The 23,954-nt window shown below is 41.1% G+C and overlaps 1 protein-coding gene and 1 long non-coding RNA gene across 4 annotated transcripts in view; one reads left to right on the top strand and one right to left on the bottom strand.

Moving 5' to 3' along the window:
- CACNB4 (calcium voltage-gated channel auxiliary subunit beta 4) overlaps positions 1–17,082 on the top strand; it is a 97,702-nt gene extending 80,620 nt beyond the window's left edge. For both annotated transcript variants that reach the window (XM_075829277.1, XM_075829278.1), the window contains 8 exons: positions 431–450; positions 534–614; positions 2,474–2,532; positions 3,237–3,346; positions 8,636–8,787; positions 11,161–11,256; positions 12,247–12,432; positions 14,232–17,082. In XM_075829277.1, coding sequence (XP_075685392.1) covers positions 431–450; positions 534–614; positions 2,474–2,532; positions 3,237–3,346; positions 8,636–8,787; positions 11,161–11,256; positions 12,247–12,432; positions 14,232–14,492 — 965 coding nt within the window. In that variant the 3' untranslated portion in view covers positions 14,493–17,082. The remainder of the gene's footprint in view (positions 1–430; positions 451–533; positions 615–2,473; positions 2,533–3,236; positions 3,347–8,635; positions 8,788–11,160; positions 11,257–12,246; positions 12,433–14,231) is intronic.
- Positions 14,054–23,954, bottom strand: part of LOC142655308 (uncharacterized) — a 31,351-nt gene continuing 21,450 nt past the window's right edge. The window contains exons 3-4 of one of the 2 annotated variants that reach the window (XR_012849472.1): positions 18,436–18,530; positions 14,054–14,503 (exon numbers count right to left, since the gene is read on the bottom strand). This is a non-coding gene — a long non-coding RNA (uncharacterized LOC142655308). The remainder of the gene's footprint in view (positions 14,504–18,435; positions 18,531–23,954) is intronic. The other variant, XR_012849471.1, reaches the window with a different exon arrangement.

The following is a 23,954-nucleotide window of genomic DNA, read 5'->3' as shown; positions in this document are numbered from 1 at the left end:
ATAGCAGTATTCCAGCTGGCACTTTTCAAGGGGGTACCCTGGATGGCACTATTCATGGAAGCTCTCCGGCTGACATTATTTGTGGGGGCACTCTGGTACTATTGATGGAAGCATACTGATTGGCAGTATTCCTGGGGGCACTTCAACTGGCACTATGAACGGGGAGCACTCTGGCAGTGTTTACTACTATGGGTGAACTTTGGCTATCCTAGTATGGCCGTGTTCTTGTTTTGAGGGCATGGATGTCCATGGAAGTGTTGTCAACTATGCACTATACAATTTTACAGTTGTCTTTTTGTGTATTTTGTATTCTCGGATGCATTATTTCAGTATTTATCTTTGTTAAATTCATTCTTTCCAATTTTATGACATGTTTCCCATTTATAAGCTCTTTGTCCATGGATTTGACTGTATTTTCTTTGTCTTCTAGCCAAGCCGAAGCAGAAAGTGGTGAGTTGTTTTGACTACATCTCGCAGATTGTCCTCTGAGTGCCAGCTGCACAGCCATTAATGCCATATTATTGTGTTTTCAGACTGAACATGTTGCGCCTTACGATGTTGTGCCATCCATGAGGCCTGTAGTATTAGTGGGTCCATCGCTTAAAGGCTATGAGGTATGTGACTGTATACCTAGAGTCATTGGCATTAAGGTCTGATGGATTTGGGCAGGAATGGGATATGAAAGATCTTCAGGAAGGCAAAAGCCCTTCTTGAGTGTATCCAATATATGCAAACCCATATAAATCTACAGATTGGGTAATACTGTTGCCAAAATAACCATACGACACCTGAAAGCTCCTGAACACCATATAGAATACATAAAGAATTAATCTACATAAAAAATTGAGTAACTTTTTTGATACATTACATTACTTATCTTGTACTTATCCTGAGTTACAGCCTGTATTATAGTCCACAACTGCATTCACAATTCTGAGCTGAAATCTCCCAGCATTCCTTGCTGGCTCTATGTCTCTGAAAAGAGGTTGCTCTAGTGATTTGAATTTTTGGAAGTGTCCTTTATACCCCTCACACTGTACAGCAATCTGACATAGGAAAAACGAACTGTCCCACTGCATTATAGGAGCTCGGTTAAGTTGTTAGAGGTGTGTCTGATAACAAGCATGTCGACTGTTTCCAATAGCAACCAGCAGAATTGTGAATGCAGTGCTTGGCTACAATACAGGCTATAACTCAGGACCAGTGCAAAAGAAGTAATACAATATATTTATAAAGTTATGCAGCTCTTTATATTGGTTATACCTACATACTCACAGGTGGATATTCCCTTTAATAGTGGTATGGCACTCCACTATCATGTCCACCCCCCCCCCCTTCCTCTTCCTTTACATACACATTCCTTCCCTTACGTTCTCTTTCTTCCCCTTCTCCGTGCCTGTGGCAGTGACTGCTGTAGTGGCTGTGAATGCTGATAATTAGGCATTGTATGGTACAGGTAGATGTATGTATACTATATGAGAAGGCGGTGGCACTAACAGAAGGTACCACACAGGACATCATTCAATGTAAGGCCGGCCCTGTCGATCCAAATATCAAAGGTACCAAAACCAGTCATGGACATGAAATAATTATCAACTAAGAGATTTCTCATGCCTGCCCGTTGTGATTGGCTGAGTGGCTGCCAGAAACTTCTGGTGCCGTTAATTTCATAGACCAGATGGGACAAATCCAGCTCTTAGATGTATATTTCTCGTGACTTAAGGATGCATGGGTGGGCCTGGAAACAAAATTGTTGAATGTCTGAAGACAAAGTAAAGAGTTGTAGATGGTGATCCCGATGCCTGAGAAATATTCTAGGAGCTCACAGAACTAGATAGATAGATAGATAGATAGATAGATAGATAGATAGATAGATAGATAGATAGATAGATAGATAGATAGATAGATAGATAGATAGATAGATAGATAGATAGATAGATAGATAGATAGATAGATGGATAGATGGATAGATGGATAGATAGATGGATGGATGGATGGATAGATAGATATGAGATAGATAGATAGATAGATAGATAGATAGATAGATAGATAGATAGATAGATAGATAGATAGATAGATAGATAGATAGATAGATAGATAGATAGATAGATAGATAGATATGAGATAGATATATATTAGATCCCAGTCCCATAGCAGTCCCATCCCCCGACACTGAAGCGTCTTAGATCTGAAGAATCTTCTTATGTCCCTTCAAAGAGAGTGAAACCTGCAAGATTATTTTTGTGGGCGATAATTGATTCTTCAAAGAACAGATCAGTTAAATACTGGAAATTATCTCTAGTTGTTAACTCCTTCCATGAATTACACGGAGCAGTTACTTCTCAGCTGCTGGATATGGTGAAGAACGCCGCCGCGGTTTTCTGTTTCTTCTGTCCTTTCTTTTTTTTCTCACCTTTTATCTATTTTTCTCTCTTGTTCTCCTTGAATCCTCATTCTCCTCTCTTCTGGGAAGGTGACGGACATGATGCAGAAAGCCCTTTTTGACTTCCTGAAGCACAGGTTTGACGGGAGGTGAGGGACGGAAACATCAAGCATGTGACCTTGACATATCATAGAGGTTATATAGGTTCTGTGCATTTCTAATAATGTGCTCTATGTCATGTATTGTCCTTATGGAGCATTGTAAACTGTGCACAGGAATGGGGCTTATTTATATAGCTCATATAAATATAGTCGGCCACACGGAGACTGAACAATAGACATCACTGAAACACTCGCAAAACAGTCTCAGAGCAATACCACAGTCCACACAAGTCAGCGTTACATTTTATCCATAATGATAAATATTCTACCGTTTTGTTTATACAGCTCCAATGCGTCTACTCCCCCCCCCCCCCCCCGTAACAATGTCACTCTTGTACACTGGTTGTGTCTGGTATTGCAGCTCAGCCTCATTCAAACCTATCGACAAGAGTGGCGCCGTTTTGGTAAGGTTAGGCCTTATTTTCTTATGACGTGTAGATGGCTCACATGGAGATGCATAAGTCTGCTTAAGAGCTGTATACACAAAACGGTACAATATTTATAATCATGTTTATTGTGCAGCAATCACAGTCCACAAATCTATGTGAATCCAGAGCCTCAATAGACTGAAAATAAAATGCCGCCACAATGGAGGGAGGAAATAAAGTAAGAGAATCGATGAACTCAGGACTTGTCTTCTAATCTATACTGCAGACAGGACTGTCATTTTAACACATTATGCCTTTTCTTAGGATATCCATCACGAGGGTCACCGCTGACATTTCCCTAGCCAAGAGATCGGTACTGAATAATCCCAGCAGAAGAGCAATAATTGAACGCTCTAACACCAGGTCCAGTTTAGGTAAGAGCTTCTCACATTATAAATACAGAAGGGCTCGTGTATAAAAAGTTTTAGTAGAAGGAAGTGTTTTATTGAAGTCTTCACAAAATAGTGGATATACAGTAAAATTCCTTTAATCCGGCATCCAATGAACCAGAATGTCTGATAATCTGGTACTTACTTTATATAGGCAATTTAAATAGGTATTCTGGATCAAACAAATAAATGTTAATCTTTATACAAAGAAAAGTTATACAATTTTCCAATATATTTTCTGTGTAAATTCCTGACGGTTTTCAAGATCTCTGCTTGCTGTCATTCAACAGGAACTTTTTTTTTACTGTTTGCTTTCAGTCGATAAAAATCAGTGCTGGTCACATGATGGACACAAAGGTGCAGGGTTCGTTATAGTATGTGTATCTAATTAGCCGAGCACCTGTATATCCATCGCATGACCAAAACATATGGAACAATGAAAGTTCCTATTGAATGACAGCAAGTAGAGATCTTAAAAACCACGAGGAACATTTATTAAAGCCTGAATACCCCTTTAATGCGAATGTCCAGTGAGTGTTGGAGCTCTGTTTCTTCTTTAGGACTCATGTCCACTTCAGTTTTTTCCTTCAGGTTGCTATCCGTTGTTGTCACGGATAGCACCCTGAACCCATACATTTCAATGCAGCCACGCACACTTCCGTTGTTTTAACGGAACCGTACGGCCGTTCCGTCAAAAGTAGTGCAGGTCCTACTCCTGCCCATTTTTGACGGAACAGTCTCGGCCTTTGCATTGAATTTGGTCTGTGAAACAACGGGCTGCACACGGAAGCCATCTGTGTGCAGCCCGTGTGTGACGGGACCGCCATTAACGGCCGTACAATGGCCGACGGAAGTGTGCATGAGGCCTTACAGGGCTCCAGATCCTCTGTGGTACCATAGGGTTGTATGATAAAATGATGTTTATCTGCCTCCGCCACTTGGGGGAGTTTACTGCATATGGATTTATACAGCGCCCATTGAACTCAATAGCAAATGTGTATGCAGTAAGCTCCTGAGCTCGCCCTAGTGGTGGACGCAGGCAGTCAGAATTTCATCATTTAAAGGGACACTCTGGCCAAAACGAAACTTTCCCATGTGTACCATTATGGTATTCCATGTGTCAGTCTCTCCCCTGTTATTTTTCTTGCTGCTTCTATCTCTATATGTCAGACTGGGATGGTTGCTTAGCAGCAGTGTGAATCAGGCTCGGTGACACGCTTTCTCTACTTGAGTCTATGGAGATCTATGTGTCACCCATCATAGGCCTCAGCATTTCCTGTACCACACTAGTTTTGCACAGGGGTGGGGAGAAACGTCTATCATGAGCTACCATTGATACTTAGGCAGGTTCCTGTCACACAGGTGTAATGTAGAAGAATATAGTGCAGCATCCCTGTCTGTATACTTATAGTTTCTCAGCTTATTTAGGAGAATATAGAGAGAATGATAATCACAGTGTCCCCCAGCATGCAGAAATGGTATGGTCTTTAGCTGGTCATGTGATGCTGTACATGGGATTGATAGTAAAGCAGAGGGGAAGAGAAAGCTGGGGAAATCTAAGAATCAAGATGGAGGCTTTTTTTTAAAGCACAGACAAGGCAGCAGTTCAATAAGTAAGTCCAGTATACATAAAAGAAGTGTAGAGTGCGGAATACAGTCAGGAGGGGAATGCAGATATGGACAGTTGTGTTTCCACTGGAGGTCTTCTTTAACTCTGTGGCTTTGTGAAAGGAAGCAAGATATCTGATAAGCTCTTTATTAGAAAAATCGGAGGTAAAAGTGCATCTGATATGATCGTGCCTCTTTACTGCGGCACCTGACACAGTGATGCCTATTCCCTTGTGGCTATGGCTGGTACTGCTGCTTAGTCCATTCAAGTGCATCAGGCTGAGCTGCAGTACCAGACTCTGCTGTGTGACAGATTTGGTGCTGTTTCAGTTGCACAGTGGAGGAGCTGCCCCTTCTTTCTGCCTAAAGTGGGGTTCCCAGCAATCACTCGTGGATGGCCTATCATAAGAATAGCCTCATAATGTAAAATCCTGGAAAACTCCTTTAAAATTCAGTTGACTCATGATATAAATATTTCATACGGGATATTAGCTGTGTCAGTATCTGTTTGATAAAATCAGCATCTTTAGTTATATAATCCAGTGCTTGCTCTTGCATGACTCCATATTTTGCATTCACGTGTGCGACTCCGGCTTATTTGCAGAATAAAATGTTATTGTCATTCTATTCATTGAGCGCACAATAGTGTTTCAGGCTAATTTTTCCTGGCAATAGCTAGACACATTTGTCTGTACACATTCCCTCAGTTTATGAAATGTGCTCCAGACCACTGGGCATCTAAAGCGGTTTTCCCGGTGAAGAATGACACGGCCCTTTAATGCGGGCTGCGCTCGCCATGACTGACATTGGGTGTCACTGTGAATTAGTGTGCAAGTTAACACAACAAACCCAGTTCCATTTCTAGATACAATGTAGATCTTGCCAAGGCTGTTGATGTGAAAAGCACAGATCAGGCACAAAAATCAATAGTCTGAAAGAAATGTTAACCAGCAGGGGCTTACGCCTTTAATTAGAATCCAACACCAAGTACATTGTTTCATGTAATATTTCCACTGATATTTTATTTTTGATAGATTAAGAGCAGCACTGGCAGTACAGGAATCCCGTGAACATTGTATTAAATATTATGGCAATTGTTTTTTTGTACCTGTGAAATCCATGCATCAGGCTACATTCACACGACAGTCACACGGCGGTTTTCAGAACAATGCAGTTCTATGGGTGTAGTTACCCGTGAATACTGGCAATCAAAAAATCGGACATTCCTATTGTTGGCCGTTTTAACGGCCCCACGGCTCCCATGAAAGTCAATGGATCAGTTTTTAACGGCTGTTTTTCAGGAATCAATCCTTGTAACGGCCGGTAAAAACGGATCCTGGCTGAGGACTCTCCGCACACAGCGCTACTTTGAGCGCTGAGCCTAGGGAAGCCCTTGACATTACAGACCATATATGGACAGTGAAGTCAGGGCTTTCAACTACAGAGTCCCCGGCCAGAGCATCGCAAGATCTCTTGCCGGGGACTCCTGTCTTCGGAAAGCCCTTGACGTCACTGTCCATATAAGGATAGTGGCGTCAGGGGCTCACTTTGACCCCCCTCTTTAGATAGCACCCCTATGTAGTTAGCACTCCTCTGTAGATTTCAGCACACCACCCGTAGATTGCACCTTCTGTAGATGGCACACACCCCTGCATATGGCACCTCCCCTCCCTGTAGGAGCAGAATCCCCAGCCAGAGCCTTCTCTGGCCGGGGATTTCGCTCCTAGAAGGAGCCCCTGACGTCTCTGTCTATGTATGGACAGTGACGTCAGGGGCTCCAAGAGCGGAATCCCCTCCTAGAGCGTTTCCGACCCTCTGGCCAGGGGATTCCGATACTGGAGAAACCCCTGGCATCACTATCAATATATGGACAGTGACGTCAGGGGCTACTCCTGGGGCAGAATCCCTGGCCAGAGCGCTGCCGACACTCTGGCAGGGGATCCCGCTCTACGAGGAAGCCCCTGACGCCACTGTCCATATATGAATAGTGACGCCAGAGGCTTCTCCAGTAGCGGAATTTACTGGCCAGAGGCTCTGGCTGTACATCCCACTCTTGTAGCCCCTGACGTCACTGTCCATATATGGCAAGAAACATCAGGGGCTGCCTCTAGGAGTGGAACCCCCGGCCAGTGGGATTCCGCTCCTACAGGGAGCTACAGTGGTGCTATCTACAGGGGGAGGTGCTATCTACAGGGGAGTGGTGCTACCTACAGCAGGGGGTTGGTGCTATCTAGAGGGTGTGCTATCTACAAGGGGGTGCTATCTACAAGGAGGAGCTATCTACAAGGGAAGTGCTATCTACAGGGGGGGTTGGTGCTATCTACAAAGAGGGGTGCTATCTACAAAGGGGGGTTGGTGCTATCTTCAGGGGGGTGCTGTCTACAGAGGGATGTGGCACTATATACATGGGCACTGTGGCACTATATGGAGTGTGTGGCACTATCTACAGGTGACACTGTGGCACTATCTATGTGGGCTCTGGCACTTTGTATGTGGGCAATATGCCACTTTATATGTGGCCAATGTGGCACTATCTATATAGAAAATGCTCAAATGTTTTTGTGACTCAGTTTTAAATTTATATACAGTACTGTGCAAAAGTTCTAGGCATTTGAGGAAAAATGCTGCAAAAATAAAAGTGTTAATAGTTTATTTTTATCAATTAACAAAATACAAAGTGAATGAACAGAAGAGAAATCTAAATCAAATCAATATTTGGTGTGACCACCCTTTGCCTTCAAAACAGTATCAATTCTTCTATGTACTTGCACACAGTTTTTGAAGGAACTTGGCAGGGAGGTTGTTCCAAACATTTTGGAGAACTAACCACAGATCTTCTGTGGATGTCGCTTCCTAAAATCCTTCTGTCTCCTCATGTAATCCCAGACAGACTCGATAATGTTGAGATCAGACTGGAAGACTTGCTTTATTAATCACAATTAGCTGATTTTTACATCTGTGGTGCTGATAACTTGTGAACATTCTCGCCATATTTTAAGCCGCGTAGTAAGCAGTGTAGCTATATCCAGTCATCACCAAGGAAAGCGATAATTAGATGTGAACAGCAGATTTCCTAAACTTGATAATTTGATGAAGTGCAAATCACATGCATACAGATAACCGGTATATATTTATACATCCATGTTTGCCATGTCTTGTGTTCTGAGCTATTAATGGGTCTAGTGGACAATATATTGATGGTATCTGTCCCCGAGTGCGTAGTCTCGCTAAACAGGGACCAAGTCTTCACAGCTGGAAGGAAGGAAAGGTCATTGATATGTACCTGGTGAGGGTCTGATCTGCAGGACCCCAAATATTAGCAGAATAAAGGGGTCATGGCGCTCACCTGTGGCTGTGTCGGGTACTACAGTTCAGCTTCTTTTTGGCCCTGTTTACATCACAGTATTGCCCTCTGTGTGACGTATATTAACCTAAAATTTGCATGCTGTATATATATATATATATATATATATATATATTGTGGCTGACGTACCTCCTGTTGCCAGCAGAGGGTGCTGTGGATTAGCACTGCATGCTCCACGTCTCAAATGTTAATTAAAATAAAAATAAATATAGAAGCTTTGTTTTTTTCCGGTTGTTCTTATTTGCTTGCTAACAATTGGATTATATTTGCATAGTGATAATTGCTTTCATTATTTTTCCCAGCTGAAGTACAGAGTGAAATAGAAAGAATCTTTGAGTTGGCGCGGTCTTTACAGCTCGTGATTCTAGATGCAGATACCATTAATCATCCAGCACAATTAATCAAGACGTCATTAGCACCGATAATTGTTCATGTCAAAGTGTCTTCTCCAAAGGTAACAGTGTTTGAGATGTTCATATGTTATATCATGTACCGTGCTTCTCCTGACACTGTTTATTAATATTCATTTCCACCTTTAATAAAAATAATCACAGCATTTCCACCTTAAATCAAAACAATCACCAGTAAATATAAGCCCTGGAGGTGTCGTCCTCTGTCAAGTTGTTAAAAATTATTTGAGCTCTTCCTTAGTTGTATCCGTTTCTAGGAAAGCTGGGTGACAACCAATATGGCTAATATTACAGCTCCCACAAAAAATTTTCTTGAGCTTATTTCTTGAATGGTCTATCTAACAATGCAGCGATGACCTTCCTGCCCCTGTATTGCCTCATATCTAGGCATTCTAGTCTTTCAGGAGCAGGGGCAAAAATTGCAGTCATACCCATGCCCTAAATCCTCAGGCAGCCCAAAAGGTATTTACCCCATCTTACACCAGTACTATTAAAAACATGGGATAGTTGAGGGACCATGTTACAGATTTTGCATTGGGGTCCCGGGAGGCGATAAGCCATTGTTTAGTAATTTGGGTAAAGCTGGGTAACAACTCCCAGAAAAGTTATATTTGCCACCATTTCTGTCCTCACTTTTTGAAAACAGGATCCTAAATGTGAATGTCCATCTTTTATCATCATGTCCTTTTTAGGTCCAAATTTCTGTGCTGATTAAGTTCCTAATATATATTTTGGATTAGAGATTTTTAAAAATGACGCCCTGGCTACGTGCAGCCGCCACTAGAGGGAGCTCAGGAGCTTACTGCAGACTGTTTATACATTGAACACAGTATGCGGTAAGCTCCTAAGCTCCCTCTAGTGGTGACTGCAGGTAGTCATCATGTTATTTTTAGATCTATCTCTATGCAGAGGATTTGGAGCTCTGTATCAAAAAAACAATGCTCCAACCGCAATAAAAATATATTAAGAAATAATCAACACAGAATTTTCAACATGGTTAGTTTAAAAAGAACAAAATGTTGTTCAAGGATGGTAATTCCCTTTAAGCCGGCCATAGAAAAGATAACTCTTTTCGCCCAACAGGAACAAAAAAACATGTTAATTAGACAGAGGGAGGGGCTACCAGGCACATCGGACACCGCTTATCTTAGGGGAAACAAAGGGTCAACCTGTTAAAAGTCCCACTTGCTTGATCCCCGTTTCAGGAGATGTCAGGTTGTACCCACAGACATTAGATTGATGGCAAAATCTTGTCGAAATGGCGGCATCCAACAACAGAAATCTCATGTTTTGGGGTCTATATTTCCCTTTGTAACTAAATTACTAGTAGTACCTGATGACTATTAATACATTTATGGAATATTTTTGGATATGTGTTGGTTTATGTAGAAATAAGCACATAACAATTATATTTTTTCTCTTAAAAATATTTTTTTTTTGCAGAGAATAAATATGAATATCACCCAGTGTGTTAAAATCCACAATGTATCCGGATAAATTCTTCCTGGTGACTTTATGGTTCGTTTGCAGAGACTACACGTGGTGGAAAGATTGGCATCTTGCTATGCCTGAGAAAGGGGGCGGACCACCGTAATGTTGCACCAGGCACAGTAAGGCTAGTTCCCACTGAGTTTTCTGGTGCTGTTTTTGATGCGGAAATCGTGTCGTAAACGCGCCAAAAAATGGCCGAAATCGCCTCCTATTGATTTTAATGGAAGTCCAATGCTTGCAGGAAAAAAAGGGGCCATGTTCTTTCTTTCCTCAGTTTCTTCTCAGTAATTAATGGGAGGCAGAGAAGGCGTTTTTCACTGCGTTTTTTGCCCACGGCGCTCAATGGCCACAGCCGAAAAATGCAGTGAAAACCGTGGCAAATAAAGTGCAGGCAGGTCAAAATCTGTGCGAACATACCCTAAGATGCCAACCTTTCCTCCACGTGACAAAATATTTTTGCAAAGAAAAAAACATAATCGTTGCGTGCTATATAAAGCCACATTGTTATTATGAGACACTGGAAGCGTCTCATCTAGCACGCATTTTACCCTCAAGTCAATTCAACTAAGGGTCAAAATTGATATTGCTTCTAGGATATGTGTAGGATCAGTGAGGGTCTGATTACTAAGACCCCCACTATCAATTTGAAATGAGTGTCATACCTCTTTGGCCCCTCTTGGCCTTGCTCAACCTTTCTTGGGACACAACGTGGGCCCATTATAATCTATGGTATGAGTCTCTTGATCTCTTCCTTTTACCGTCCTAGCCATACGGCAAAAGCCTATAACCTCGCCTAGCCATAGTCACAAACATTGGGGCAAGTATTGCACAGCTTATTTTAACATTTGCAAATGTATTTGGTACAAAACGAAAAATGTTCAATGAAATGTTAATGTTGAAAAAAACTCTTGACACTTTTATTCTAGGTATTACAGCGACTCATCAAATCCAGAGGAAAATCCCAAAGCAAACACTTAAATGTACAATTAGTAGCTGCTGATAAACTCGCCCAGTGTCCACCAGTGAGTATATACTTTTTTTATGTTACTTCAGTTCAATGTTTATTAGATACCAATGCAGGCCGTGGCGCAATAATTGCGGTTGTAGGGGAAGCGACCGGGCCCTGAGGGGCAGGGGGCTAGACCCGGACCCTCACAGGCCTCCCTCTCGCAACAGCCGCTGGCACACAAGACTCTAAGCACTAAGCAGCGTCAGTACATTGTGCGCTGCGTCGTATACAACGTGCTGATGCTGCCCGGCGTCAGGACCTGGTATGCACCGCGGAGCAGTGGTCTGAAGTGGCAGGGGGGCTTTTTTGCCGGGCCCTGGAGACAAGAAAAGCCAGGAGTGAGGAGTGATGGGTAAATGCCTGTTGTTTTTTTATGTCAAATCTGGGGTCTGATCTGGAAGGTCCAAGCTCGGGGGCATTAAAAAGTGTGGAATGGGGCTCAGCACGCCCTGGCTATAACCCCTGAATGCAGAATCTCAGTTTTTTTTCTAAACTTAGTGTATTCTGCTTGTTGGGGTTATAAAGGCTACCTAGCAACCTATTGGCTTCCTTTATGAGTGACCACCATTTCAGTACAAGTGGCAATGTGCACTAAAGTGGTCCCAGGAGGTCAGATCTGCTTGAAAGTTCATGCCACACAGGCTTGTTTTAGAAACCTTCGACTTATTGCACCTTCAGGAATGTGCAGAAACAAGAACCATTGTACTATATTAATAGGAGGGCTTATTATATACAAAATGGGGATAGGCTTTAAAGGAACTGATACACCGTGTTATGCCACAGGGAGTCAAAAATCACCAAAGGAAAAAAATCCCTGTGTCATGCTCCGCCCCCTCAGGCCCTGCTTTAGGCGTAACACAGTGTATCAGTTTTTGTCTGGAGTGTTCCTTTAAGAAGAACACTAATAAATCTTGATGAGTTCTTTACTATAGAAAAATAGAGAACGTAAATGTTGTCTATGGGAGATTTACTATTTGCATTTACACTTATTTTTGCTGAACAGGAAATGTTTGATGTAATTTTGGATGAGAATCAATTAGAAGATGCCTGTGAGCACTTGGCGGATTATCTAGAAGCGTATTGGCGAGCCACACACACCACTAGTAGCACACCCATGACTCCTCTTCTGGGAAGAAATCTAGGATCGACAGCTCTTACATCATATCCAACAGCAATCTCTGGATTACAGGTATCAGTCTTGGGATGACAATATTATTCATCATAACATCTATTTATTTAGATGCAGCGCCAAATGTCTGGATCCAATATCATTGTGATCGCAGATACATTCCAGCGTGGGTGACTAAACACCTATGAGGGACCAATTGTGATTAAAATCATATTGCCATCCCATAATGTTATGGCATATTGCTAAGGATCCACAGTCGGATCCCCACCGATCATCCTAGCAATATGCCATCACGTCCAATAGTGGGAAAATTTCTTAAATGTATACCATCAAACCAAATGTGGTTCGCAAAAATTGAGACTAAATTGGTTAGGCACAGATGTAGCAGAGTTGAATTGGTCATTGAATTCCAGAGCCGCATTGATTATATTACCCTGATAAAGTCTAGCATTACAATTTATTGTGAGCACGGTTATTCTGTTCTCATATATAGTTAGTTGCCTGTTGCCATTGCCAGGGGGCAATACATCTGCAGCTCCTATTCAGGGCATTGTAAGCCAAATACAGCTTTTCTAGATCGCCCTCTAGTGGCGGTCACCGGCAGCAGAGATTTTGTTTTACAAGTATGTGTGCGGGAGAACAGGTAAATACTGCTCTGGCCATAACCTAATGGAGTACGTTACGATAATGCTCCAAATCATTTAAGCAGCAGTGGGTTTTGTTGTGTTTTTTTTTTTTTTGGGGGGGATAAAGGTAAGTACCCTTATAAACAATGTAGGTTAACCTAAAGTCCTATGTAAAACTACAGATAACACCCCATAATGTCACAGTTGTGCCAAAGGGAAAACTCAGCTCTGCTACATCTTTAAGTATTTGGTGTTTGTTCATATGCCCAGTACTGACGCAACTTCACTTATTGTATAGTCACATTTTCATTTCGTTTTGCAATTTAAATCTATGTATTATGTAGAGTAACTTTGTAAATACTTTGCTTTACTTATCCTGTACTGATTTTGGATTACAGAATGACTTCTCGGGTCACATCCAATTCCGCTTTCAGAATTCAGGTTTCCCTTTTAGCTTTGCTTTATCTCACTTCTTACTGCAGGTTTAGTGTCTGTAAAGCACGGCCTTAATATAAAACTCTCAATTCTGAAACGGTACAGAAGTTTCATGTAGAAAAACTACATTTTCCACAGTGCCCTACACAAGAGGGCAAAGCAAACGAGGATCTCAGGTAAACTGCTGGGGGAGTGTCTGTCAACAGTGTTGACAGATTCCAGGTGGCAGCCAGAGGAATACTGAATGGAGTTCTGAATGTGGATGGTATTTAAGTACAATAATATTTAAAAGGGTCATCTTCTTTTTATAATCACTTGTTATTAGAAGGTCCCTCAATAAAAAGTGGTTGCAAGTCGTCCTGCCACTAAGACCCCCAGTGATATGCCACAACAGAGGGAATGAAGCGTTACATGGTGCCCATTGATATCAATGTGATGTTCATGTATTGCACACATGGGCTGACTCCTCTAGAGAGAAATAGAAAGAGAGAGACACTCTTTGAATCTATATTATCTGGCTAATTGATGGAGACCCAAAACTAGTGACCACCCTCTGTTATCATAGAATGCCTCAATGGGCACTAGAGGACCCCTTTAAGATCAGTACCAGATAATAAAAGCAAAGATACCCAACTTTCTAGACATATTAAATGAACATATAACCTCACGTTCAAAAATGGAGCTACCCTTTAAGGAGAGAATAGTAAACTGGTCCAGGTGTGGAGGCCAAAACTAGTAGACCAGAGAAGAGGACTGAAGCACCTTCAAAACATCTTCTCATTTAATTACTATTTTCAGAGCCAACGCATGAGACACAATAACCACTCGACTGAAAATTCCCCCATCGAGAGACGAAGTTTAATGACCTCAGATGAAAATTATCACAATGAAAGAGCTCGGAAAAGCAGAAACCGCTTGTCTTCCAGTTCCCAACACAGTCGTGACCATTATCCTCTTGTGGAAGAAGAGTACTCCGATTCCTACCAGGACACTTATAAACCTCATCGGAACCGTGGCTCCCCGGGAGGATATAGCCATGATTCCAGGCACAGGCTTTGAGTTTTTTTGAACTTGAGAAAAACAAAAAACAGATCATGGTCACTGACCGGTTTGCTGTCCAGGAAACTTACAGTGCATTGTTTTGTTATGCATTGAAGGTCAGACAGACAACAAAAAGGTCAAGTTACTGACAGCAACATAAAATAGATAGAATATACAAATCACTTTATTTTGCCAGCTGTAAGTGTCACTTGATGCTACATCACCGGCACAATGCTTAACCACATCCATATAAGTATATACGTGTAGGTAGAAATTTATTGTGCCCTATCGACAGACCTTTTTGCTTTGAAATTTACATTTGAGCAGTATGTGTTTACATGGATTATTGCACACATCCATTTTGTAGTCTAGGGCAGGGGTCATCAACTTTACTTCTTCTTGATAACCTGGGCCGTTCAAGTCTTGGAGATTTCCTTGCATGAGGTTCAAAAAAATGACCTAGTAAAGCATGGGCGGGCCTTGCAAAGTGACTTGTTCAGGGGTGTGTCCTCACAGTCTCCTCACATAGACAACAAGTGGTCCTTGCATGGATAAGTCTCTTAATGGGTTCTCCAATGTGTCTTCAAAGATGGTTTTCAAAAGAGTAGGTCATTCAGAGTGAGCCAACAAAAAGGTCTTTTTGATAGTTCTCTCACATGGGCAAAGAAAAGACTTAAACTGACCATAGAAAGCCCAATTTTACGTCTTGATGATAGAGCCATGCAGGGGAGAAGAACAAGTACAATGAGGTGCATGTGGAATGGACATGATCCTCTCTTCCCTCATAGACTAAGCATTATTTTGTGGCCAGCAGATATCTTACCAATGTTGGTATTGGTGAACCATCTGTCTGTTTATAGCCACCATAAATAGGTGGGATTGAGTGATAATTCCAGTTGACCAGTTCTGTTGGTGGTCTCCTTAATAGAGCGACTTATTTATAGGATAGGATGCTATAGTTGCAAATGAATTAAAGTGAGGAGATTCTTAAGGCTTAAATGGCCCTTGGGTTTTGAGGATTTTAGTAGGTCACTTCTGTTTTAGGGTACTTGTCAAGTCACGTATAGGAACAATTTCCTGCACTGGGAAATTTCCAAAAGAACAGTTCCAGTTGGAACCAATTTATAAAGCCAATTCCTGTTGGAATTTGGGTAAATTGACTGGAAAGTCTACTTGAGCATGTTGCATTCACTTTAAAATAACCTGGACAGGATTATGGGTGGGTTGGTTATAGAAAAGAGGACATTTAATAATAAAAATAAAAAAACTCAAAATCTCTATACAGTTATTTTTACTGTATAGTATACACTGTAATTTCAGCAGGTTTCATATGAATAACGGTAATACAGAAGAAAAAAATACACAGAGCTTCAAAATGACTTTTCAAATTTTCCAAAAATCTGATTTAAATTATTTGAAATTTTTACTCAAATGCTCATATTTTTTTTTTTTTTTGTGTGTGTTGAACCGATAAAGAAAACTGGGCAATAATGACGTCAGATTTCTTCATAACTGATGTGCTATGGGCAAAAATATAGCAAACAATATACAGTATTATTAATTTCCTACAACTAAAAATCGTATTTTCTGGTTTAATGCAAAAAAAAAAATAGACATATTTTGGTAATTGCGATGTGTTTCTGCTTTAAAAAAAAAGTTAGAAGTCAGGATAATGTCAAAGTTTAATGTTAACCTTAGCCAGGCACCTTTAGGTACCAACATTCATTTCTAAATATATCTTTATAGTGGTTGGAGTTTCATAAGATAGAGCTCCACTTCCCCTGCATAGACATAGGGGTGAATGTAGCAACGTTTCTACGCGGTTTTTCTGGAGTAGAAATGTCTCAAACATCCCAAAAGTTGCAAAAATTTCGAGAAATGCGCCAATTTCCCAGCTCTTGCCACTTTTTAAAAAAGTGGGCGTATCTAAGCAAAAAGGGGGCATGGCCTGCTATTTACTATAATTTACACCAGAAACTGGTGTGAATCATAGTGGATTTCATTCATTGGCGCACGGACGGCTGAAGACGCAAAAAAATTATTAAGACATGTGTCTCTTAATAAATTTGTCACAACTTACTCCAACTTAATTTTTATTAAGTCCCTTTTCACACACCGTTTTTTGCAGGTGGAAAAATCTGCCTCAAAATTCCTGAAGGAATTTTAAGGCAGATTTTGACCGGCTGGCAGAATATTTGCAGCGTTTTGTGCTGCATTTTTAAGCCGCAGCCAATCAGCGCCATGGGCAAAAAACGCAGCGAAAACCACTTTCTTTGCTTCCCATTGATGTCAATGGGAGGACAGAGATGAAAACATAGGAAAGGGCATGTCGCTTATTTCTCCCTTCTCTTCTTCAATGTGAGGCGGAGGCGTTTTTTTCCCTGCGAGCGGTAAAATTGCTCACGGGGAAAAAACACTTTTGCCTCCCATTGAAATCAATGGGAGGCGATTTCGGATGTTTTTTTGGCGCTGTTTCTGACATGGTTTCCGTGTCAAAAACTGCGCCAAAATACTCAGTGTGAACTAACCCTTAGACTGACGCAGCTTAATTACATCTCCCCCACAGAGTTAAATGGTAACATTCTTCCTGCCTGAAGCCACCTCTAGGGGGAGCTTAGGAGCTAACTGCATACTGTTTAAACATTGAACTCAATAGTAATACAGTATACAGGAAGCTCCTAAACTCCCTCTAGTGGTGGCTGCAGGCAGCGAGAATGTTACCATCTATGTCTATGCAGGGGATTTGGAGCTATGTGTAAAAAAAAAAATAGAGCTCAAATTGCAAAGATATGTTAAGAAAATAATTCAGACTGTTGGATCTTAAAATGACACAAAAAAGTGAACATTCAATTTAAAGCCTGAGATTCAGGGGGACCTCAGATATGTACAGATGGGCACTAGCCACTGCGAAGAACTGCTCAACTCTTATGCTAAAGCTACACATAGCCAAGACAGATGCAATGGCAACTGCTGTGTGACTGCTGCAAACCATAAAACTGCTGCAAACCATAGGACTGCTGCAAACCATAGGAATACATTGAAAATGTTGCAAATGTTGCATGTGCATGTGACTGTCGTAGGAAAGGTACTGTATGTCAATAAGAAATACATGGAACAAAAAGTCACATGACTGAACCTTTTACGTGACAAAAGTCTGTTTGTAGTCCACACCTAATATCTCAGACGTATCGACTATCACAATGGGGGAGATTTATAAAAGCTTCTGCAGAGGAAAAGAGCAGGGGTTCCTCATAGCAATCAATCAATCAATCAATCAGGTTTCTACTTTTATTTTCCAAAAAGAGTCTAAAAAGTTAGAGCAGGAATCTGGTACTATAGGCATCTGTCCCACTTTCCCCTTGCATCAATTTTAATACGTTTCCCGCAATGTCTGGGATTCGACACTGGGTGGCGCCAGTGTTGCCATTAGCTGCAAATTCTGCTCTTGTAGTTAATAAGGTCACTAGTATATTGTGAATAAATCATTTGCACTTTGAGACACAACTGGCCTCTGTGAGGTCAATGATACTCTTTGAGCGATAGTCTGCATTGTTGATGTCAATGTGAATTAAAAGACTGCATTTTTAAGAATAATTGTACAGTCCAAAAATAATTATTCCACAATAGTCAAGATTTAGAAAACATATGTAGAGTTATTCACATTCTGCTCCAGTTCAAGTTGGCTCCGCCCCCTCCTTCCTCATGGGTGGAGTTAACCTAACCTCATGGGTGGAGTTAACCTGGCTGCTCTTCAGAGAGAAAGACCAGTTTGTTTGTCAACTTACCCTTCTCTCTTTGTTTTAATTAATATTTGCAGAAAAATATACATAATATAAATATAACTAAATACTCCATGCCCTCCCTTCCTTTCCTAATGTCTTGGGACACCTCTAGACTTTTGTATGTAGCTGAACAGTGAGACAGTGACTGACGTAAATTCGCCTTCTCTCTGATGTCCTACCTTGGTATCAGGGTTTGGGTAGCATGAACCATACCAGGAGGGGCCCCATTTAAATTTTTGGACTAATGGACCCCCTCTCCACCATTTACGCTCCCCTGAAAAACACAATGCAATACACTGGATGATAAGTGCCTGGCAAAACTTGACATTATCCTGTATCTGACATTATGTGTAACATGTTTCTCTGATTGACAGGTATCATAGGTTTCGACTTCATTCGGGTGCTCATAGAAGACAAATGAGGCATTTTATATATGCAAGTTATTTTCTTGGTATCCTAGAAACTGATATTCTTGGCAACACGCTTAAATTCACTGTCGTATGAAAAACGTAGATTCTGTAAGTAATGTCCATTGCAACGTCGCCCCCCCCCCCCCCCAAATTAATGCAGATGTCTGTTTTTTAGTTGCATGCATGAGAATAGTTATTTGTAAATATATTATGCATCAGAGCCGAAAACATGACAGGATGGTCGGAATATTGTATCACGTAAAAATGCCTCATACAGTGTTCATATATTGAAAGAGACAACTGTATGGCCCGGGTTATGGGTCCTTCAAATAATAGCGCGGGGGAGGGGCAAACGGGAAACCTCCCTCTATTACGTTGATAAGCCCCAACTGGCCATATACAAAGGGGTTGTCTATGCAGACCCATTTAACATTATACAGCTGGTTGATGGTCAATGATGTACCTGCCGGCCCATGAACCTTCTATGTGCCACTCGAGCATAAAAGTTCAGAGGTTTTTTTATATATCAAAGGAAAGGATCGGGACATCGCATAGAGATTTTCCAATATCTCTCAACTATAAGGACCAATTCCTGTTAGATCAAGCTGAAAATTTGGCCCGTAAATGAAGAGTTTACTAAAAATCTGATTAATATGGCAGTAAGAGGGAAAAGCGCAGTCTAAGTTCTGCCAACCCTTCTTATCCTTTCTCTGCAGAAAAATGAGTAATTGTGATAGGTTTGTTTCAAGAAGAAAAGATTAAACTCCGATAGGAACGGCAGTCAAATCATGTGATTGTTCATCTCAGCCTGCGCTATTAATCAGATTTTTAAGTGGGAGAACGTCTTAAAAGAGTAACAGTTTTCAAGTTCTCTAGCTGGAGCTGTAAGGGTATGTTCCCACAGAGTTTATGGCGATGTTTTTGATGTGGAAACAACGCCAAAAAACATCCGAAAACGCCTTTCATTGATTTTAATGGGTGGCGTTTTTTTCACGCGAGCAGAAAAAAACAATTGCGGGAAAAAGAAGAGTCATGCTCTTTCTTCAGGCATTTCCGTCTCTGACCTCCCATTGACATCAAAGGGAGGCAAAGAAAGCAGTTTTCGCTGCGTTTTTTGTCCGGCGCTCAATGGTCGCGGCTGAAAAAATCTGTGAAAAACACTGCAAACAGGGTCAAAATCTGACTCAAAATAGCTGAAGGAATTTTTCTGCCTGCTTAAAAACTCAGTATGAACAGGGCCTACGTTTTGTGATTTGGCCGGACCTGTCTTCTATAAATTCCTTGTATTCTTTATAGGAATTATCATGCAATCTACCCCTAACCAATTTCAGTTTGTGGGGCAAACGAGAAGACTACATGATATCTGCTGGCGCACCTCTGTTCCCCTTAATAATATTCCTTTGGAAGGAGGTGGAGCAGCTGCTCTTCTGGCAACTTTTATCTTCGGGGGAAGGGAAACAAAACAATCATCTTAATTTTTATCCTGAGAGGGACCACATGAGGAGGCCTTGTAACGTCCATACACAGTAGATAATGACCTGATCGGCTGATATCTATTGTGCATGAATAGTTGAAAGGGTTTTCCCATTGATTAAGGGGTCTGACCACTAGGAACCCTTCTAGACCCAAGAACAAATGTCAATCCCTATTCTTGGTATTCACAGTTATTCTGTGTTTATGTTAATGAAAATTACGGAATGAAATGAAAGATCAGATTTTCCATAAATTTCACTTAAATGGATAGTGACTTAAAAAGGGTTCCCTCATTATCGGGATATGAGGGGGTCCCAGGGGCTGCGCTGCTAAAGACAACATCATTCAGTTCTAGAGTCTTCAAATAAGTGTCTTTAAGAGAAGGCGCCTTTTGGACAGGCCATCAACCAATGTTCCCAAAATATAATCCAATGCTATTTTTTGGGATTATTTAATTTATAATTTTTTCTAATTTGTTTGGTTTTCCATTGAGAGTTAAAGGGGTTGTCTGATTCAGACAATTCTTGTTTGTTAGAAAGTTCCTAAATTGATAAACTGTTCAAATGATGCTGGGACCACCTATGATTAACTCTAATCTGTGCAGCATCCCAGCAGCAAGTGTTCAATATCTCTGCAGCGCCACTGCAGGTGAAATGAAGCATAACACTGTGCCTATTGAAATCAATGGTCTGTCCAGATAATCAATGGACATGTCGGGTCCTCCACCACGTGAGACACTCTTTGTAGCAGATCTCTGATCTGGCTAATAGTTTAGGGTCCTGAACTAGGGACCAACCTCTATTTCATAATTTCCTAATAGGGTATTTGGAAATAGTTTATATATAAATTAGTAATAATTTTTATATAAACAGGTCGCATTATTGGCAACATATTCACGGTGAGCAGAGGGAAGGACTGTAATGTAGTTGGATTAAGTATGGCGTGCAATGTGACCGTTATCCCTATTTATTATAATCCTAGTTCTGCTCCGGAAGAATGAGATCAAACAAAACGGTGCTTTCATATATAACACATTGACAGCCCATATAATGTACAGAAGTGTTATCTACGTACTGTATGTTGAAAGAAACATTAAAATAGCGCTGTATAAGGGATGGTTTTGTAGAATAGATTTTAGATGTATAGGAAATCGTCAAAAATGTCTCAGCAGGATGGTTTAAGACAAAAGTAATTGATTTGCCTTAACTGCCTTTTTATCATGTGAGTAGCACTCCAGCACTGAATAAGTTAATGGGGTTGGTTGATATAGTCATGTGATTACAATAGGTTGTATTAACCGAAATCTGTTACATGCAGTGGGGTAGATTGAAGCTTCTGGGCCCCGATGCAAATCTGTACCAAGGCCCCTACAAGTGTCCCATTTATAGTACTGCTGCCTCTTATGTGGTAAAGGGGTCTTTGGGCACCCTCAGGCACCAGGGCTCGAGTACTACTGCAACCTCGGCACCCCCTATACTACGTCACGGGTCACATAGGCTGCGCATCTGTTACATAATATTCACCATGGCGGTTATCTGTTAGTCTGTTTCATATGGGAGATGTCCGCAATTGAATGATTCCTTTTTTTCAATTTGCTTGCTTCTGTACTCGAAGGCCTTGTGGCGGGCATCAAGATGCATGCAATATGTAAGCTAAAGTGATTCCGTAGGTGGTTGCATTTTTTATTTGTTTACTATGTATATACTGGCACAATTATACGGTAATGGATATAATAAATACCGGTAAAAGCTCTGCCTCCAAAAATATAATTATCAGGGCCGTGGCAAAGGGTAGACGCCCCTTCGGGCACAATAATAATGGGGGGCGCAATCTTTAATGAAGGAATCGGGCAGGAATGCATAACATTTTATTTTTGTAACTATGTTAAATGCAGAAATCTACTTATCCAAATCAAATCCGGGAGTCGAGGAGCTGCCGTGGGCTGAGCATTTGAGGTGCTATATACCATTTAGCAGTGTCCTGTTCCTTGGAAACATTTTTTCTTCATCCCATTTTTTGTATCAATCTGATATGGACCATAAATGTGAATGAGCCCTAAACAAACATTCTGGACAAATCAGATATTATGCATAGTGTGGGGCTTGAGGGAGCAGTACATGCCATAGGGACTCAAAGAACACCAAAGAGGGAATCTCTGTTATGCACTGATCCCTCATGCCCTGCACTAGTGAATCAGAATTGCCAAGAGGGTTCCTTTAATGCCCATCAGACTAGCTGGGAGGAAAGGGGCCTTAGGCACCAGAATACTGTGCCCCATCACTGAATATCATACTCCCATGATGTCATACTGACCAGTGATGTCATGCATGTCTGTGATGTGTTACAATGGCATTTTTTGGCCTCATTTTTGGAAATGAAGAGGAGCAATTTGACATTTTAACATGGATAGACTCCATAAAGAGGCTGTAGATGACCAAATATTGTGTTAACCTTTATATAAGTAAAGAAGACTCTGCCTGCATATAATATGATGCTTCTCATCATCTTGCAGTATTCAGTTTATGTCATGCATGCATACAATGGCATATCTTACCTCTCTTAGCCTAATTTCTGGAATTCATAGTGTACCTTTAATGAATCAGTTTTCATTCTTTACACTGGGGCGTCCTAGTGTTTGCACTAGAAACCTAAGGATGTGTATTTTCCTAGGTTTTGGAATATTAAACCACTAAGAAAATAAGGTCAACCCAATCCCTATCCCTCAGTCACTTCAACTTTTTCACTCCTCTTTGAAACTCATACAAAGTGAATTACTTTGTAGGGGGCGGCAATGAGCACAAGAAAAGCTCCTCCCAGGGTAAAAAAAATAAATATATATATATAAAAATAGTATGATGGGAGTAAAATTCAGAATAGAGATTGCTGAAAATGACCAAGCTGATTTTGCACTTGTCTGGGTTTGCACACCAATCTATCTGTGGTCATGATCAGCGTGAGTTGCAATATAGAAAGGTTATTATAGCCACATTTATGCCAAAGTATGTTTGGGATTTCCTAGACAGATGTAGCAGACATGAGTTTGTCATGTGCTTCAAAGCATAATGTGTTATCTGTGGTTTTCTATAGGACGGCATTATGTCAAGAGTACGTTTACAAGTACTGATATCTTAGATAATATCTCTAGAATTGCTTCTAAGGCCCTTCAGGCCCCTGTTGTACCCATTGAAGTCAACGGGGATAAAAATGCGACAAAAAATATATGACGCAGATTGTATGATTTTCAGCACTATATGAATGGGATTTTTTTTTTTAAAAAGGCACTAGAAATGGTACATGTGAATATACCCTATCCCAGAAGGTTTTCAATAATGCACACACAATAACAAGATATAAATGACAATTTCAGCTCTGCTATATCTGTATTTATAGGGTAATGCTTAGACTATATTTGTCCGCTTGTGTATGTTGTTTGGATCTAATTATGATTAGGACTTCTGGTTGTGATCTGCATTACCAAAAAGGCGTACATATTATAGAGGCAGGCCATGCATTTGCTATGGGGCCCTCGGAGAACGGGGACCCTGCCCTGATTGGTCCCATCCCCTATGCTACTGGGTGTGAGAACCTGTGCAAAACGCCCCTCGCCAGAGGAGCTGCATAGTTAGCAAACCATGGGGTGGGGAATTGGCCCAAGGTTGATGGAAAGAGGGTAGAGAGGAAAACAAACATCTGACTCTTCTGAGCTGGGTGCCAAAGCTGGCACCATAATGGGGGGCCCATTTTGATCTTTGCAGTATGGATGAGCATGAACAAATACTGTCCATTCTCCACAAGTTTAGACCTGGAGGGATGAA

Source organism: Rhinoderma darwinii, chromosome 6 (genome assembly GCF_050947455.1).
Source record: "Rhinoderma darwinii isolate aRhiDar2 chromosome 6, aRhiDar2.hap1, whole genome shotgun sequence".
Taxonomy (NCBI): Eukaryota; Metazoa; Chordata; class Amphibia; order Anura; family Rhinodermatidae; genus Rhinoderma; species Rhinoderma darwinii.
Note: the sequence above shows the minus strand (reverse complement) of the source record. Positions and strands in the feature narration are given on the sequence as shown.